We start from the raw sequence: 17,932 nt of genomic DNA on the forward strand, positions 1-17,932 counted from the left end.
AAATAAAAATGATCGAAACCAGTCCAGTCTAACCTTCAGAATTTGTGACAGGGATTATGCAGCCAAATCATAGCATAAAAGGCAAACCCAAAAAAATAACAATGTAAAAGAATGGGGACCAAATCAAAGAATAAGGATCAAATTTGAAAAAATCATAAGGGATGAAATTGAAAAACAATTTCAATTAAAAAAATGATAAAAATAACACAATTACAAGAATGAGGATCAAATTTGATATAAAAATCAAATGTCAAGGGATGAAATTGAAAAAATAATATTTCAATAAAGAATTCAAGACCAAATGCATTGCAATTAAAATAATGAGGATCAAACTAGATATAAAAATAAAATGTGAAGGGATAAAATTAAAAATAAAATTAACTCAATAAATAACTCAAAACCAAATACATTGCAATCAAAAGAATGAAGACCTAATTTAAATCAACAAACAAATAATCAGACTTCTTTGTTTGTTTGTTTGTTTTGTAATTGCTAGTGTATTTTTCTAGAGAGGAGAGATGAGAGAGAAAAGGAAGAAAAAACACATTGTAGGAGCTCAATCGTCAGTATTCTTACTACATGCGCCTCACCACCATGACAGAGGTGTGAGGTGCATCGAAAGTCAACCCTGATGATGACATTCAGAGTTGTGTTGGGGCTATACTAGCCACTCGAAGGGCTCGAGTGACACCCACTTGTTGGAGCATGCTAGGCACGTATCAACCACTTTTTAATATATATATTAAAAGACCTGATCACCCCTACCCTATATGAGAATAACAAAAAAAACCATAACAAAATAATTAAAGTGTCCTTGCATTTAAAGAAAAAAAAAAGATTATTTTTTAAGAGTATCTAAGTAATTTAACTTGATAAAAAAATTTGGAAACCCTAAAAGCTCTTTGACCTAAGGAAATTTTTTTTTCCCCTTTTATGGGTGATTAAGTAATTACACTATGAATAAAAGATGAAAAAATAACGATTAACACCCACCTTTCCTATAATGACTAATGAGTTATGTGGAAAATACCTTCCTACCCATAAACTCAAGTTTTATGAGTTTGCCAACCAAGAATAAAATAGTAATTTTATTATGCAAATTCACAGTGAAATGTGATTATGTGCATAATGAATGTCTGAGTTCTTTTAGTTTTTTTGTATAATTTATTTTTTGAATTCAATTGATAAATAAATTGAATTAACATGTTTGAAAAATAAAATCTATTTTATTTTTTAAAATATTACTCTTATCACCTTCATTTTTTTAAAATATCTACAAAAAGAAGAAGAAGAAGAAGAAGAAGAGATAGTTTGGTATTTTGGATAAGTTAGTTTTAATATCAAATCTTCTTCTTTAGTGTAGTAAATTAAATAAGTTGACTTTTGATTTATTTTTTTATTAATTTTAAAGATTAAATTTTATTTAAAATTCAATTATTTACAAATAAAATAATTTCAAACACGGAATGTCAGAAGTGAGTTTACCATTTGAAAAGGAAAAAAAAAAAAAAAAAGGTTTTACGGAGTTTATACGGCATTTGGGTTGCAAGATAGAATGGGCTGGGTTTCTTGTTTATGGGTTGAATGTAGCTAGAAGATCGACCTGACACGGTTTGAGGCTGTAGACGCGTACTAGGCGTGAGGAACCGAGACCCGTGTGGATGGAATAATTGATGATGAACATGATTGCTGTGCCAAATTTTAAATTGGCAGCAAATATTAATTATATAATCCAGGAATGTAGGAGAAAGGATATTTTGATGCTTTTGGCAAATATCAATTGAAAGAAAAATCAATAAGGGTTTGAACAAAAAAAAAAAAAATCGAGGGAAACACCGGGCATGGTAGAAAATCTCCCATAAAAAGAAAGAAAACAATCTTTTTTATTAATTTATTTTTAAAAAGAGAGGATGCGAAAAATTTCTTTATTAATTTATCAAAATATCAGTTAAAAAATAAATGTCATTGTCAAGCAGGTAGGGCTAGCCTTAGCAGGCAAGCGACATGTTGGACTACCTAAAATACACATGATATTGCAGATGCCATTTCAAACACCGCTGATAGGACCCAAAAGCCACCCCTTACCTCTCATGTGGTTGCATTTTTCAATCGAGGCAGCTGGCCAATTATGCCGCATGGTGTTAATTTTTTAATGAAGAATATCAAGTATTAATTTCCAACGTGTGAAAATTTATATAGAAAATTCTACTTGTTCATATGGCAAGGACCAGGAGCCTTCTTCAAAATGATCACCTACAACAAGATTTTTGTTGCCGAGAGAACAAAAAAACCAAGAAAAAAAACTGTTGGCAGTCGATCGAATCACTTTATTCTTCTGGTTTTTTGGCATTTTCGTGGCCTTGCATTGGATTAGTCATCGATTTAATTTCAAGCCAACTCGAAGTAAGCTTAAGCAAATTAAGATCCAATGAACACAGTTTGTACATGATTCTTAACAATTGTATCTATCTTACATATCTCAATGACGTCTTCTATCTTGCAGCATTTAAGATTTTTAAAAAATAATGAAATTTTTTGCAAACATAAACAGATAAGGAAAAGATTTGTATTAATTTGCTCTAACCATACTGGATTTCAATCGAAGAGGCTCAGGTGGATCCATGGTTCTTCTCTTCCAAAGATTAACTTCTTTCCTTGGTAGCAAATCTACTCCTCCACCTAGCACCATAGGTGCCGAGAAAGGAATTATAACCTCTTCATCTTCTTGATCTTCAAAGCTATCTCCCCTCTCTTCATCAGAATAATAGTCCCTGCCAACAGGTTCCACTGGTGCAATCTGATGAGCGGTCCAATCAAAACTTGCCAGAGTATCACGACCACTTGCAAACCTTTTCATTTGACTTAATGAAGGTGCTCTATCAGGAAGTGTTGGCTTACCACCATCAAAAGCATTAGATTTCCTTCCTGCTTTTGATCCAGTAAAGAGTCTCTTGAGTTTAGATGCATGCTTCATTACCTGACGTTGAGTCTGTGACGCAGGCTTTGTTTCCTGAGGAAGTGAAACACGCTTATAAGTAGCCTTGTTCATCTTCTTCTTGTGCTTGATTTGGCCCATACACGAGATCTTTGGTGAGGTGGGTTCTTCTTGGGTCTCAAAGCTCTCATTCTTGGGCTGTCTTCTAACTTCAACTGGGATCATCGACCTGCAAGGATTAAATCCTTTTCCCACATTGGCTTTGTGCTTGTGTATGATTTCTGATCTCCTGTCTCTTCCTGGGCTAAATGCAAGGTTATGGAAGTTGACCGCAGAAGCAGCTTTGGGTAGAAATTTCAGGATCCTATTTGGTGGTGCTGCTGCTTGTTTCTCCATTCCTGTTATTCCTGAACTCTCTCTGTGCGAAATTTTCAGTCCCTCAATCATACATGGCTTTATATATTCATGTGTTAGGAAAGATAAAATTGGAACATCAACTTGCACCAGCAAGTTTCCTGTGCCTTGACCGTGTCTGTCTTATCGGAGAGATAGATAGGGTTTGGTCAAAATGTGAAGGTGCGACTTAGCAAACCATTTTGTGCCCACCGGAATTTAATATTAATTGTCTGATTATGAATATTTCTTTTCTTGATAGAAATTTATTTGGCATTCCAACTTTAATTCCTAATATATTTAATGCCCTCATCTGTCCATCCATTTGCTTTGTCAATGTCGGTCTATAACTTGTTAGGCTTCATCCTAGTCATAAAAAAAATAAAAAGTTAAACGTGACACTTACATAGGATAAAAAAAAAAAAAAGATTAAGAAAAAAGGATGGAATTTTGAAGGCAGCTACTATCAAAATTATTAAAATCTATACAACTTTTTAATCGGGTTATGAAATCAAGATAATTCAATAAAAAATAAATTATAAATTTAAATTCTCAATCATCTAAGTATTAAAAGATTAAAAATAAAAATAAAAAAACAATTAAAAAATAGCACAAAAAAAACTCGGGTCAACCAAGGTTAATCCGCTAAACTCATAACCCGAGTCATTAGATGAAATAACCTCATAAAAAATATACCAAAATAAATGACAAATTCTAATTTTCTATTAACCCAACTATTAAGGTTGAAATTAAAAGAAAAGGATGTCAATGAAAAAAATGAAACAAATACTCGAGTAAACTCGCGTTCTTGGTTATGAATCTAGAATAATCACATAAAAAATTAATTAAAAAGAATTTATATAACTTAATTTCTAATAAACCTAATATTAAATAATAAAATAAAATAATAAAAATATTATTCAAGTAAATAGTTAGTTTTATGTTGGGAGAATAAAAAAAAAAACCCACAACTCCCTTTTTTTTTCTTTTTTTTTGTTAATAATGAACACACTTGAGGATAAGTTGTAACATCGAACATTCACCAACCCTTGTAATGAATTGGACTTGACAGATTATGAGCACACCTAATTTTTATCCACCTTAACCCACAAGGCAAGAGAGTTGGTGGAGAGCAATGCAAAAACTTGCCTAACGAGGCTGCAATTATTATTTATTTTTTCAATAATGATATTACTTGAAGAGAAAATGTAATTGATCATGCCACTCAACCCTTTTTTTTTTACTAGGCAAATGATGGGTAATTATCTCCCTCTTGCGGTAGTGAACTTAGTAATTACGATTCCTCCAACGAAGTGGTCCTCTGCAATTAATATCCATTGATAGCTACGGTTGTGCATGCCGTGGAGAGTTTAAACTATTGCAAAGTTTTATTTTTTATGAAAGTCAAACATAAAAAACGCTCGGAATGTGCATACACAAATGCCCTTCGACTTTTAAATACTAGACCATTGTGTTCCTACGAGGATGGGGATTTTAGATACCACACGAAGGCTTTTCTTTCTTGTGGAAGACCTGTCCTCTTTTTTTTTTTTTTAAAACGTGGGTGTCCAGGTCAGCTTGTGCGTACTTTGACTAATCCCACGGACCCTGAAGTTAACGACCATGTAAACCTCTAATGGCTATTATATTAGCAACCATATGACTCGAACCTGAGACCACAGAGAAAGCAAACTTCTGAATTCCGAACTCTTATCACTGAGTCACATATTAGATGGTTGACGACCTGTCCTTTTACTTACTGATCATGAATGTCTATCGAGTTTCAAACCCATTAATCTATGAATATTTTGAAAATATTGTTTGTACAAAATGAAATATTTATCGAAGTTTTTTTTCTTGTGCTTTTGTCCTTGAGTCTAATGATCACAGATTTTTGTACGGGAAGGTTGGTGAGATAAAATGAAGTTATCTTCAATTGATTGTTGATTAAGGAGTTGTTTTTATAAAAAAAAGTAATAGATGCATGCTAGCTCTAAATCATACATCTAGCACATTCCAAGGATTGAAACCCTGAGATTAGCTTTACATAATGAATTAATGATGGCAAGGGCGTAGCTAGGAAATCTTTAACGAGCGAAGAATATAATTTATACAATAAATTATTATTATTGTTATTATAAATAATAAACACATATTTACCTAATAAATACTCAAAATTTGATAGATAAAACATGAATATCTAATTTTATTTATTTATTAAATAAGAGTAGATACAGTTAGTTTTTGCGGTACAAATATGTTTTTGAAAAAAATAAAATTTTATTTTTATTTTTATTTTTTTTTATATTTTCAAATCATCTTGATATAAATTTAATTTTTATATATTTTTAAATAAAAATACTTTAAAAACGATTACTACCCAAATCTAAACTGACATTATGCAAAAGTAGACTCGTGGAAATCCTTAATTACTCGGAAGCATGTTTTATTGATGGGCCAGAAGCCTGCATATTCCAATTTCCAGAAAGAAACATAAGCCCACACTCCCGTGGCCCATCTAAATAAACCACATCCCCTTGACCTCCTTTGCTGACATTTTGTCCTAACGAAGAGGCAGCCTAAATGGCTATGAAGCTGCAAAAATGGCGAAGTCTATCTTCCTCTCTATACATGATAAATCGAAGCTGCGTCGTTTTCAATCAACGTCTATTACACGAAGGCCCAGACACCTTAGAAGAACTACTAGACAGACATTTAGTGAAGAAAGAGAAATCATTTGACGAGGAAGAAGAAGAGATTCTGAATCAGCGGCGATTAACCAGCACGCGACGTGAAGCTCTGCATTTATACCGAGACATCTTGAGGGCCACCCGGTACTATATGTGGCCCGATTCGCGAGGAGTGCTGTGGAGAGATGTATTGAGGGAGAATGCGAGGAAGGAGTTTGAAGAGGCCCGGTTTGAAAAAGACCCGGAAATTGTGACCCGGTTGCTCATTGGCGGGAGAGAGGCTGTAGAATCGGCGATTGATAAACTTGTTGAGAAGCAGAGAGAGCAGATTGAGAAAGAACGTCGCGGCGGCGGAGGGAATCGTTGATTAATCGATGAGGGTAATTTTCTTTTTCTTTCTTCTTGTCTTTTGTAATTGAAAACTGGAGTCGATGACATGTTGTTCTTGTAAAACCCAGAAGGGTTGATTTCATATTTGTTGCCATATGCTGCAAATCACTCCGATTTGCAATAATTTGTGCAATTAGGAGCTTCATTAACTCTGTGTTAATGGTGTTGGGCAGAAGAATTTTTACACACTTCTATTTAACAATCCAATTGCCCCAAATGGATTTTACTATCGAGAAATTCTATGATGCTGAAGCTGTAATTACCAATACTTATGATATAGCTGAACGAAAAGGGAATTCTGCACTTGTTCAATTGTGAATATAGGTTTTCTGTAAGAGAGTTTAAACGAGATCATCCAAGCATTTCTCTACTAGTTAATTATTCCTCCCATTTGCGATTTTCGATATCCTGAAGGGATGAGAAACTGGAATTCTTTGCTGGGATGAAGAGTCTGCTGCCAGCGAAAAAAGAAAATGATCACTGTATGAACAGACAGGATAGTTGGATCATGGATGGTTGTTGTATGTGCACTTGACGGTGCAGGGATGGCAGGCAATGATGCCTCCCAGGGGTTGAAGGAAAGATTGATTAATATGCACCAGAGAAAGGGGAAAACTGATCCTGCACCAAAACCTTGTTGTCAATGCATTCCACAAAGAAATAGGAAACCTATCCTTGCAAGCACCAGCAGTAGCTGGTGAACTCGTGACTTGATCAGTACTCTAATTCTATGTAAAAGAAGTATCTCAACTCAGTTTAAATTATTATGTGAGTTGTCAAATTATTATTCTTTAAAACATGTATCATGGCCTCCAAACATAACCCTATGTAAGAGCAGCGGTTAACACTGCTTGACAGAATCCCGCTGTTGATGACGATGAGGGGTGGGTCTAAAAACACCATTAAAGCGATTCCAGAACCGTTTTATAGAATGTGCACCTTCTTGCCTCTTTGTATGAAGAAGCTCTCGTTCCAGAAATCCTCCAGCGTTCTTTTGTTAGTTCTCATCTCGATAGTATTTGGAGGTCTATTCTCTCACTGGGCCGATTCAGTTTCCTGTTGGATCAAAGTCCCACGTTTAATGTGCTTGTTGGGCCCAATTTAAATCTCCAGATTTCTTGTTTCCGTGCATGTCTTTTTCCCCCCCGAAGGAATAGGTAACGACGTAACGTAAAACCCGGATCCGATTAGCAGGTGGAATAGAGACCTAGATGATAAAAAATTGAAGATCTACCCTCTCACCTTGACTTGGCCCTTGCCCTTATTGTGTTTTACAACTATATTACTTCCTATTCGTTTCTGCTTAAAGTTTGATGGTATCCATTTGATTATACAAAAACGGAGAAAAAATTTGTTTGAGGAGAATAAACCTGGTGCTGCCCCCTGCTGCCGGAAAGCTGAAACGTTAACCAGCAAACTAGACAAGTTGCCAAAAACACCCTTCCTACCCCACCGACATACAGTTTCAGCAACATAAGAACCCAGTGACAATTTCGTCTGTACAGCAAAAAATACCTGCCATATTTCGAAAACTTCCTATACCATAACAGACCATCTTCTAACACCACCCCCGACACTTACACCTCGGTCCAAACCTCAAATATTGCTGTAATCTATTCAAGAAAGCCGAGGTTAGGGTTTAAAGACAATGGTGAAAGTAAGACACTCGAGGTTACAAGCTATAAAATTGTCGACATTTACGTTGGTCTCGAGTATGTTATTTATGCTGACATTTGTTCTTTTGGTGCTGTTGGGTCTTGGGATTTTTTCTCTTCGTTCAAGCAGTGAAGGTTTTCCCCCCAATGATCTCAGTTCTTATAGGCGTATGACTTCTGAGAGGTAAATTATTTCAAACATTGGTTTCTTTATTGATTGATTTATTTTTATTTTTTAATTGGTGGGGTGTTTTGGTGATGCAGAGAAGGTGATCGAATGGAGAAGAAAGAAGAAAAGTGGACTGAAATTCTTTCTTGGGAACCTAGAGCTTTTCTTTATCACAATTTCTTGGTGGGTTTTCTTTTTCTTTTTTAATTTTGGTGAATTTATTCTCACAAAATTATATATAATTAATTAATTTGTGTGGTATAATATTCTAACAAAAAACCCAGTTTTTTTATATAGTGGATGGAAAATTAATTTGTGTTCATGATCATCTTGATTTTGAACAGTCAAAAGAAGAATGTGAATATTTAATAAACCTTGCAACTGTGGTCGATGCCGAGACGGGTCGGAGTATAGATAGCCGGTATGCATTTTTCAACACTAGGTTTTGTACTTCTATTGCAGATCAAATGGAATATATATATATATATATAGAAGAAGAAAAAGAAGAAGGGCTTGCATTGGTTTGAATAAGTTTAAAATTTATTTGTTGACGCTTACATCTCTTCGTCACAGGGTGCGTACAAGTACTGGAATGTTCTTGGATAGAGGACAGGATAGAGTCATCAGGGACATAGAAAAGAGGATAGCTGACTTCTTTTTCATTCCTGTAGGTATGACATCCAAATGCAGTCAAATTTTTATATTTAGCTTGCAATTCCAAGGCAGGGATGCCTAATCCAATAGTTTCTTGACCAGTAGAATTTGGTTTCCATGACGTTACAACCTTAATCTATCAATGGAAAAGGGGGATTTACACCATTATTGAGGATGGAATATGCGATGTGTCGTGTAATGAATCATATGCGATGAATTAGCGTTCGTTGTTTCTAATGTATATTCCTGAACTATATTTAAAGATGCCTGTCTAGTCTAACTTCACAACGACCAGAGCATGGAGAGGAACTTCAAGTTCTCCACTATGAAGTTGGACAGAAGCACGAGACTCACACTGACTATTTCGTTGACGAGTTCAATACAAAGAATAGTGGCCAGCGGACAGCTACTCTTCTTTTGTCCTCTTGAGAACATGTAATTGGATGTGCTTATATACATCCAGTAAATAAACTCATGCCTTTCCTATTCCTCTTTTCTTTCTGCTCCTTATGGAGGTCAGATGTTGAAGAAGGGGGTGAGACTGTATTTCCTTATGCCGACGTAAACATAAGCTCTGTGCCCTGGTGGAATGAGTTGTCTGAATGCGCCAAACAGGGCCTTTCACTGAAACCAAAAAGGGCAATGCATTGCTTTTCTGGAGCACAAGACCTGATGCCATCAGATGCTTCAAGTTTGCATGGTTAGTAATCATCCAGTTTACTCGTGTTTGATAGCTTTAATTGAGGATCAACGATGTTTCTGAAGCTTGTCTTATATTTCATCGGTCCTCCTTTCTATTATTATGACACACTCCTTTCCTGAATACTTTGTAGGGAAGCTAATGCCCGTTCCACTAATAAAATTGTTATAATGGCCTGTGCCAGATAGCTGCCCTGTGATTAGAGGGAACAAGTGGTCAGCTACGAAGTGGTTGCATCTTGGGGAATACAATGTCTAGACTGTAACTGTAAAGGTAATTTTTGATGGCTAAAGGAGTTACTAATTTTGTGTGAAATCAGAGCTGCCATGTGTTTCGGGAACTCCATTGGTGTTATAGCTACCGATGCCCTTTTTGCTGCCATCTCTGTCTGTGGGTGTGTAGTGGCAACAGAAAACCTGCCTTCCTGAATATGATTCTTGGTTTTTGGTACAAAAAACGTTTTGCAACGACTATGATCGAAGCTATTTGCTAAATCAATTAAATCTATTGACTTCTAGCAATATAATCATATGAGAGTACATTTTTCTTCTTTTGTTCTATCAGCAGGATAGGAAGACCTGTACCATGTGGATCAGTTGCTGTTCATGGTGAATCGTTTTAGAATTCCTGAAACATGGAGGTGGGTACCTCATTGTAATCAAACAGATAGTTTCTCAGGCATGGAGATTTTTTTTTCTTTTGATGGGACTTTTTTCACTCTTCTAGCCAGCATTTAGGTTTGAAGTCGGTGGTCTTGATAAAATTCTTATAGTTATAGACTCCAATGGGGTAGGAAAATTGGCTGCAGGTGATGCCACAACATCCTTCAGCCAACTGTAAAACTAACAGAATAAATCCCAAATACAGATCACTGGCATTTCTTCAGTTCGACTAACTGTGGGTGCCATTTGTTGGAAGCTGGTGCTTATGAGTTATTATTTTCTTCAGAACTTGCAAGCAAACTTTATTGTTAGTTGATACACCAGAAACCCCTGGTTTAATTTGGCAATGTCAATACTTTCACCTTATTAGTCTATAAAGTTTACTACTTGAAGAGGCTGGCTTCTTTGTCTTGCAAACGCAGCTGTGAAAATGATGTAAACCTTAAAGACTAAAGACCACGCCCTTTAAATTGGGACTAAACAGAGTTGAAGATGCAGATTAATTCCTATGCATAACACCCCGATGGAGCCGTGGAATGCTTAGCTTGGTGAACCCACAACTCAGGAATTATCAATGGCATATTGGCTCACCTGATTGCGGTTTTATAGCTGCACTATAGAATGCTTTATTGTTTTATTTGGATGCTGCTTCTCGCGTAGGATCAATAGAAATCCTCAGATCATTAGAAAAACAATCTAAAGATAAACCAAGATTTTCCAGATAAGGTATTTCAGATAAGTTATGCCAACTGAGCAGATTATTCTGGGGAGAAATATGAAGTGAAAGACGCACTACCATCCCTCGTGATGAAGATCTACCCGTCGCAGACTGTTGTTGCCCATTACATCCATGAACATGCCAGAATCTTGCCCTCACCATGGATTTGTCCATTTGGTGTTTGCACAATTGCACATATCTTCACACTACCATCTTGCTGACAGACATAGTTAAATCTTTTCCCCTTGTTGGTCAAATAAGTTCTGTCATTCCTTGAATGAAAGCTGCACATCAAACGGTAGATCATAAGACAGGCAAGTTCCTTAAATTATTTGCTCACACCATGAACAACATTAACAAGAACTTCAGTCTCATAAGCACCCAATGATGCCACAGAAAATCCATGTTAAAGGTCAAAGGATGAGTCATTTGATTTATTGGGATTTGTTCAAGCAGGCTTATAGAGCCCTGCAGATTAAAGAATCAAGATGAAAAGTGTATACCATATCATCCAATACCATACACTAGCAGAATGACACAATAAGTGCAACACTGCAATAGAATGATACTACTAAGCAAATGTATATGCTAGTTACAACTATCCATGGTCTGCCAGGATTGAATGCTACTTGAGTAACCCTATATTAGATTTTAATCTATTAATCATATTGCAGACAAGATTAGATGACCTCCCCAAACTTTAAGTTTTACATTCAACTTGCAAAATTGCCAAGGAGCACAAATATTCATAAAGTGATGCCCCAGCACAGAATTGCATTATACCTTCTCTGTTCCCATCTCCCGAAGCTGGCTCAAGATCTCTGTAAAATCTGGAGGAGGTGGGCAAGAAAAATGTATTTCTTTCCCTGTGCATGGATGTGTGAACCTACAAAACAATGGAAAGAAGCAACAATCCCATATTAACCAGTGGTGTTATATAAAAAAGAGGAGCAAGCAGACAACCTTATTCTAATTGTCTCACCCGAGAGCCAAAGCATGGAGGCAAGGCCTCTCTAGTCCTGAAAGTGATAAAGAAAGTTGGCGATGACAGCTAGGCTGGGTTCTGGATCGAAGCAGCGACAAAGCCATGTTTTGGGTCCCTCCATAAACCTCATCACCTAACAGAGGAATTCCGATGTACTTTGCATGTGCACGGATCTGCTTCAGAAAAACAATCTAACCATCACTCACAAAAGTGTAAAAGCTTAAAGAGGTTAAAAAACATAGTCAACAATAGTGAAAGGTTTATGTCCAAGGCTGATCATCATTCAAAAATCAATAAGCAAGGGAGATATCAAAAGGGAAATGAGTGCAGCAGTAATAAACAAAGAATTAGGTGAAAGATTTCAGCAACTCGAAGACACAGGCACTTTTAAGATCCATAGTTACCATTGAAAACAAAATATAAATGAAAAAAGCATCAAGAAAAGGAAACATTTGCTGATGCCATTTTTTGTACATGAAAATTATAAGGGGACTTCCAGAGATTAAAAAAGCCTTTAGATTAAAATAAACTAGTTGAGTAGCTACTCACATTCACTGCTATTCCAGTATCCAACAATTCATTAAATAAAATGAAACTTTTACATTATTTGTACCTGATGAGTGCGACCAGTTTCTAACCTCCACTCAACCAGAGCTGAACCACCTCCAGCTAGTATTTCAATCACTTTATACCTGATAAAGGATTCAATCAACTTAAAACAAATGTAGCACAAAAAAGTTGAGTTTAACTAACACTCATGGAGACTATACAAAAAAATGATAAGAAAGTACATGGTGCCAACTAGCAGCAATATAAGACAAAGAACCGGTGAATGCCAATAATCACCTACTAGCAGCATGGCGGGCCTGTCCCCGGTTTGGTTCGACTATAGCAGCCATACGTATCCTGTTACTCACATCTCGGCCAATAGGAACGTCAATACGTCCTGCCATTGGTGCGGGCACTCCACAAGTAAGACTAACATATACTCTCTTAATTGTGTGTAGCTTGAATTGCTCAGATAAATGAGCATGCGAATGTTCATCCTACCATCAATATGTAGTACACTAGAATTATCAAAACTTTATCATAATTAACAGCAAACCTAACATTAGACCCACTAAGGTTGTTAGTTAAAAGAAGGGAAATACCTTAGCAACAACAAGCAATCCACTAGTTCCTTTATCCAACCGATGCACTATCCCTGGTCGAACAGACGCAGCGTATGAGCTAGAACATAACCCTTCATCATCATCATCAGAAACATCTTCTGCACCGGACAAAACTTCCTGGCTCGAAACTGTTGGAAGACTACAATGGTGTAGTATCCCATTAACCAGCGTGCCGGTAGCATTACCAGGCGCAGGATGAACAACCTAAATCACACAATCAAAATTCAAATTACAACATTAACATTTCAATTCCAAAAGTTTCAACCTTTTTAAAATTATGAAGACTGATTACCATGTGGGCAGGTTTGTTAACTACTAGAACATTCTCATCTTCATAGACAATATCCAAAGGTATATTTTCAGGTTCAGCCCTCAAAGGTTGCAACTCTGAAATTACGCAATTCACCTTATCTCCAGCTTTTACATTATGCGAAACCTTAAACAAACAACAACATTAACATCCCAGAAAACCAACCAAGAAGTGATCAGCGCGGAAGTGTTGAGAAAACTACCTTATCGATAACCTTTCCATTGACAGAGACAAGTCCTGATTTAATACTAGACTGAACACGAGCTCTACTGATGCCAGAAATGCGAGAAGAAATCCAAGAATCAAGTCTTGACTTTCCTGACTTAGAATCTACTGACTCCTCGAGTTTTACACCAGAGTAATTGATTCTTTGGCCAGGATTCTGGTTCGAATTAGGCTCCCTTGTGGAACTAGAGTGAACCGTGAGGAGTCTTGAAGCTGTTGGCTTTTGAGAGAGGAAGAAAGAGGGAGCTGAGCAACGGGATACAGAGGAAATCGAGAGCATCCTCTTGCTCCTTTCGTATTTCCTGTTGGACTTCGTGATGTGTTTATCGAGAGTGGAACTGACCGTGGGCTGGACTTCAGTTTTCATGTCTGTCGAGCCAGAGGCCAACTGTAGCAAATAGGCCGAAATAGAATAAAGTGTATTACTGCTATTATTATGTGCTTTTGCCTTTGAGCAGTAACTTGGATCATTGTTAAGATCCATAGACCCGTTTGAGGCTCAAAAGTAGTGGTTATTAAACCTAGCTATACTCGTGCATCAACCCAATAATCCATTGATTCAAGATCTTATTCTAACCAAGTTTCAAGCTAAATAGAATACAAGTTGATCCGGTCAATTTAATTTAATTATAAAATAAAATAAAATAGTTTTGATTTTTTTAAAAAATAATTAATTAAAATATATTTTTCAAATCAACCACTCATCCAGTGATTTGAATCTTAGATCGATTTAAAACTAGACTAGGCTTAATAATTTTGTTTAAATTTATAGGGAATGGGGATTTTATATATTTGTAGAAAATGAGATTTGATCCATGATCTCACAAAATTTTGTTTTACCCTTTAACCAATAAATCATCGTTATAGGTTAATGTAACACTAGTTTATTAACCTGTGCTCCGCATCAAATCAATAATAAAAATAAAATTTAAATGTAAAAATAATATTTTACATTTTAAAAAATAATTTTAAAAGAGACTTGAGTTTGACGAATATGTCAGACCCAAGATACTATATCATCAATCGGAGTAGCACATCTTGGGTTTGGCAGCCAAACTTACGTAACTAGAAATAACTTAAATAACTTAATTCTAAAAATTTAAAATGTTAAAGGATGTGATGTTCTCACAACCTTTTAAAATTTTTAAAAGGTTTCAATCGAAGTAGCACAACTTGGTTGCAACATTAAGTTGTGTTATTTCCTTGATTTTGTTAATTATGATAGTCAAGGTTGTTAAAATCGCGATTCAACTCGTAAAATCGTATGATTTTACGAGTCAATATAGGCTAAACGTGCTAAATCGTTCATAAAACTCGGAAATGGGTAAAATCGAGTTAAAATCGGGTAAAATCGTTAAAATCGAGTTAAATCGCGCAAAAACACGATTTCACACCCGATTTTACGCGTTCGGCACAAAACAACAATTGTGCGCCATTGTTCCCTCCAGCTCCAGGTGTCAAACGCGTATTGGCTATTACACAATACACACTACATACAGTCACACACAGAACAAAAGCAAACAATTAACACGTTCTTTCTTCAATCTTCATCTTTCTTCATCGACTTTCACACAACACAGCAGAGGAAAAAATCAAAATCCCCAAGTCAACAACAGCTTTCTTCATCCTTATTCTCCTTCTCTTAGCCGTCCAAGTTCCAACAATCAACCACCGGTCCACCACCAACAACCCTCTTTCTCACCAGCCATCGTGAGATCCAGATTTCAGACAACAACAGCGGCGGCTCTCCAGTGATCCAGTCTCCACCAGCCATCGTAAGTTATTCTATTTATCTTTTTTCACCTTCTGCAAATAGCATCATGATTTAGAGTCTAGAGTAATTTATTTGTAAAATTACAGACATGTCCATGTCCCCTGTGTCATGGGTATCTCATCGAATCCCAGTCACGGTGAATTTGCAGAGAACTGTGAATTTTACAATTTACACAACTGTTTGAATTTTTATTTTTTGATGGGCTAGGTTTCGATAACAAAAAACAAGTCTGTGAATTTGATAGGTTAGGTTTCGAAAACAAGTCTGTGAATTTTTTGATAATAGTGTTTGCTAACTGTTTGTGAATGCTTGAGTTGAGTACGTTTGACTGTTGTTTAATAGTGTTTTGTTTTGTTAAATTTGTCTATGAATTTGTTTTGATAACAGTGTTTCGATAACAAAGTCTGTGCATTTGTTTTGATAACAGTGTTTTGAACTTTCGATAACAAAAAATGTTTTGATTTTAAATGTTATATAGATGGCAGAAACAAGTCTGTGCATTTGTTTGTAGTGTTTTGGTTCACGGTAGATAACTAGAGAGGAAAACACTTTGACATAATGGTTTGACAGAAAACTGGGTTCTGATTTTGAAAATGGTTTACTTGTTTATTTTTCAGAGCTTACGGGACAGAGAGGAAAACACTACAAACAAAAAATAAATCATTTGGAGAAAAACGTAAGTCATGAGTTATAATGTTATATTCTGTCATTCTGTGTTTTGGATTCAATGTTTTGGTTACTGATTTTAATTAGTTTTTGAATTCAGTATTATGGTAATTCTTTTTTGATAGCTGAATGTTTAATATCTGAAATGTTTCTGAATTCAGTATTAGTTTTTTTGATAGCTGGATGTTTAATATCAAAATTAATTACAATCATAAAATGTTTGGATTGATTACATGGTTGATTTGAGTTGATCCTTGAATTGTTAAACTTATGGCTTCTGGAAAAAATGCTTATGGTAATAGGCTTGATGTGGGATGACAACATGGTATAGATGTTGATAAGAATTCTAGAAAAGTTCTGTGCAAGTATTGTCAAAAAATTATTAGTGGAGGTATTTTTCGTTTCAAACAGCATTTGGCTTGCACTCGTAAGGATGTTGAGCCATGTCAGCAAGTATCAGAAAATGTTAAGCAGATGATTTTGAGTGTTTTAGTGAAAAATCTAGAAGCAACTGAAAAGAAAAGAAAGGCCCATCAATATATTGGAAATGATGATGATGATGATGAAATAAAAGAAATTGTGTAAAAAACCCTGAGTTTATCAAGGTACTTGAAATGGTTGCAAAGCATGGGCCAGGTTTCAAACAATTATATTAGAGAGAAGTATTTGAAGTAAGAAGTGGATCAAACAATGAAATTGCTTGAGGAGTACAAGCTAGAATGGAAAAAAACATGTTGTTCAATAATGTCTGATGGATGGACAAATAAAAAAAGACGTTGTATTTGTAACTTTCTGGTTAATAGTCCTAAATGGACAATTTTTTTTTCATCGATGGATACTTCTAATATGTCCAAGACTGCTGATAAGGTATTTGAGATGTTAGATGTCATTGTGGAGAGGATTGAGGAGGAAAATGTTGTTCAAGTAGTCACCGATAATGCTACAAATTATAAGGCAGCGGGGCAATTATTGATGGAAAAAAGAAAGAGTTTGTTTTGGACAACATGTGCTGCCCATTGTATTGACTTGATATTAGAAGATTTTGAGAAGAAGTTAGAGGTTCATCAAGTAACTATTGCTAAGGGGAGGAGAATCACCTCATATATTTATTCAAGAACCATTCTTATTTCCATGCTAAGGCACTTTACGAAAGGAAAGGATTTGATTAGGCCTGCTGCCACTCGGTTTGCTACTGCATATTTGACTCTAGAATGTTTGAATGATCATAAAATACAACTGATGACTATGTTTACTTCCAAACAGTGGAGTTCATGTAGGTTTGCAAGAATAGAAGAATGGAAACGAATTCAAAATTGTGTTTTGGACAGCAGGTTTTGCCATGATGTCACTATATGTATTAAGGCAGCGTATCCTCTAATTAAAGTTTTTCGATTAGTTGATTCAGATGAGAAACCAGCTGTGAGTTTTATATATAAAGCAATGGACGAAGCAAAAGAGAAGATACAAGTGAATTTTGGTTCTGTGAAAAAAAGATATATATCTTGCTAATTTTTATTTCAAATGTTGTCATCTATTAATATGAATGTTTTTCAATTGTGATATTCCTAGATTGTAATGATATTTTTATTGTTTTTTTTATATAGTTATATACCTATATGGAATATTGTTGTTACAAGATGGGAACTTCAACTCCATAGACCCTTACATGCAGCAGCTTATTATTTGAATCCTTATTATCATTATAATCCCAATTTTAAGGTTAATGCCAACATTAAAATTGGATTATATCAATTCTTAGAAAGGATGGTGTCTAATGCAAGTGAAAGGTGCAAAATTGACTTACAACTTGAATCATTCAAGGATGCAAAAGGGT

At 35.5% G+C, this 17,932-nt stretch overlaps 4 protein-coding genes across 12 annotated transcripts; 2 read left to right on the forward strand and 2 right to left on the reverse strand.

Annotated features, from left to right (window-relative positions):
• Positions 1-2,569: 2,569 nt before the first annotated feature.
• LOC7496898 (uncharacterized protein At1g76070) lies at positions 2,570-3,331 on the reverse strand. Its single transcript, XM_002301912.4, has one exon. It carries the CDS (start codon positions 3,329-3,331, stop codon positions 2,570-2,572), a length of 762 nt encoding a protein of 253 aa, XP_002301948.4.
• Positions 3,332-5,870: 2,539 nt separating this feature from the next.
• LOC7496899 (uncharacterized) lies at positions 5,871-8,212 on the forward strand. 3 transcript variants are annotated; one of them, XM_024595836.2, is made up of 2 exons: positions 5,871-6,398; positions 8,194-8,212. In XM_024595836.2, the coding sequence occupies exon 1, from the start codon at positions 5,912-5,914 to the stop codon at positions 6,383-6,385; it is 474 nt and encodes a 157-aa protein (XP_024451604.1). In that variant the 5' UTR covers positions 5,871-5,911; the 3' UTR covers positions 6,386-6,398; positions 8,194-8,212. The 3 variants fall into 3 exon arrangements, with proteins under 3 accessions (XP_024451604.1, XP_002300681.1, XP_052306644.1); XM_002300645.4 differs by lacking the exon at positions 8,194-8,212 and adding an exon at positions 6,733-6,882; XM_052450684.1 differs by lacking the exon at positions 8,194-8,212 and adding an exon at positions 6,582-6,711.
• Positions 7,359-10,536, forward strand: LOC18096083 (probable prolyl 4-hydroxylase 3). Of its 6 annotated transcripts, none has more exons than XM_024595830.2 (7): positions 7,359-8,247; positions 8,328-8,415; positions 8,577-8,653; positions 8,806-8,903; positions 9,182-9,586; positions 9,720-9,859; positions 10,151-10,536. In XM_024595830.2, exons 1-5 carry the CDS (start codon positions 8,057-8,059, stop codon positions 9,313-9,315), a joined length of 588 nt encoding a protein of 195 aa, XP_024451598.1. In that variant the 5' UTR covers positions 7,359-8,056; the 3' UTR covers positions 9,316-9,586; positions 9,720-9,859; positions 10,151-10,536. The 6 variants fall into 6 exon arrangements, with proteins under 6 accessions (XP_024451598.1, XP_024451599.1, XP_024451601.1 ...); XM_024595831.2 differs by having other exon boundaries at positions 10,154-10,536; XM_024595833.2 differs by having other exon boundaries at positions 9,771-9,859.
• A 327-nt stretch (positions 10,537-10,863) lies between these two features.
• Positions 10,864-14,161, reverse strand: LOC7496900 (RNA pseudouridine synthase 2, chloroplastic). 2 transcript variants are annotated; one of them, XM_002301913.4, is made up of 8 exons: positions 13,636-14,161; positions 13,416-13,559; positions 13,103-13,327; positions 12,798-12,997; positions 12,565-12,643; positions 11,949-12,124; positions 11,750-11,852; positions 10,864-11,250 (listed from the first exon to the last, which is right to left on the reverse strand). In XM_002301913.4, the coding sequence occupies exons 1-8, from the start codon at positions 14,140-14,142 to the stop codon at positions 11,233-11,235; spliced, it is 1,452 nt and encodes a 483-aa protein (XP_002301949.2). In that variant the 5' UTR covers positions 14,143-14,161; the 3' UTR covers positions 10,864-11,232. The 2 variants fall into 2 exon arrangements, with proteins under 2 accessions (XP_002301949.2, XP_024451595.1); XM_024595827.2 differs by having other exon boundaries at positions 11,949-12,142.
• Between the last annotated feature and the right edge of the window lie 3,771 nt (positions 14,162-17,932).

The sequence above is a fragment of the Populus trichocarpa genome, chromosome 2, assembly GCF_000002775.5.
Source record: "Populus trichocarpa isolate Nisqually-1 chromosome 2, P.trichocarpa_v4.1, whole genome shotgun sequence".
In the NCBI taxonomy this organism is placed as follows: domain Eukaryota; kingdom Viridiplantae; phylum Streptophyta; class Magnoliopsida; order Malpighiales; family Salicaceae; genus Populus; species Populus trichocarpa.

Excerpts from the sequence above, each read along its gene's own strand:
- LOC7496898 (XM_002301912.4), bottom strand. The coding sequence starts at position 3,331 with ATGGAGAAACAAGCAGCAGCACCACCAAATAGGATCCTGAAATTTCTA.
- LOC18096083 (XM_024595829.2), top strand. The coding sequence starts at position 8,057 with ATGGTGAAAGTAAGACACTCGAGGTTACAAGCTATAAAATTGTCGACA. Across the intron at positions 8,248-8,327 it reads AGGCGTATGACTTCTGAGAG|AGAAGGTGATCGAATGGAGA; the intron begins GTAAATTATTTC and ends TTGGTGATGCAG. Across the intron at positions 8,416-8,576 it reads TTCTTTATCACAATTTCTTG|TCAAAAGAAGAATGTGAATA; the intron begins GTGGGTTTTCTT and ends GATTTTGAACAG.
- LOC7496900 (XM_024595827.2), bottom strand. The coding sequence starts at position 14,142 with ATGGATCTTAACAATGATCCAAGTTACTGCTCAAAGGCAAAAGCACAT. Across the intron at positions 13,328-13,415 it reads TTAACAAACCTGCCCACATG|GTTGTTCATCCTGCGCCTGG; the intron begins GTAATCAGTCTT and ends TGTGTGATTTAG. Across the intron at positions 12,998-13,102 it reads GATTGCTTGTTGTTGCTAAG|GATGAACATTCGCATGCTCA; the intron begins GTATTTCCCTTC and ends TATTGATGGTAG.
- LOC7496899 (XM_024595836.2), top strand. The coding sequence starts at position 5,912 with ATGGCTATGAAGCTGCAAAAATGGCGAAGTCTATCTTCCTCTCTATAC.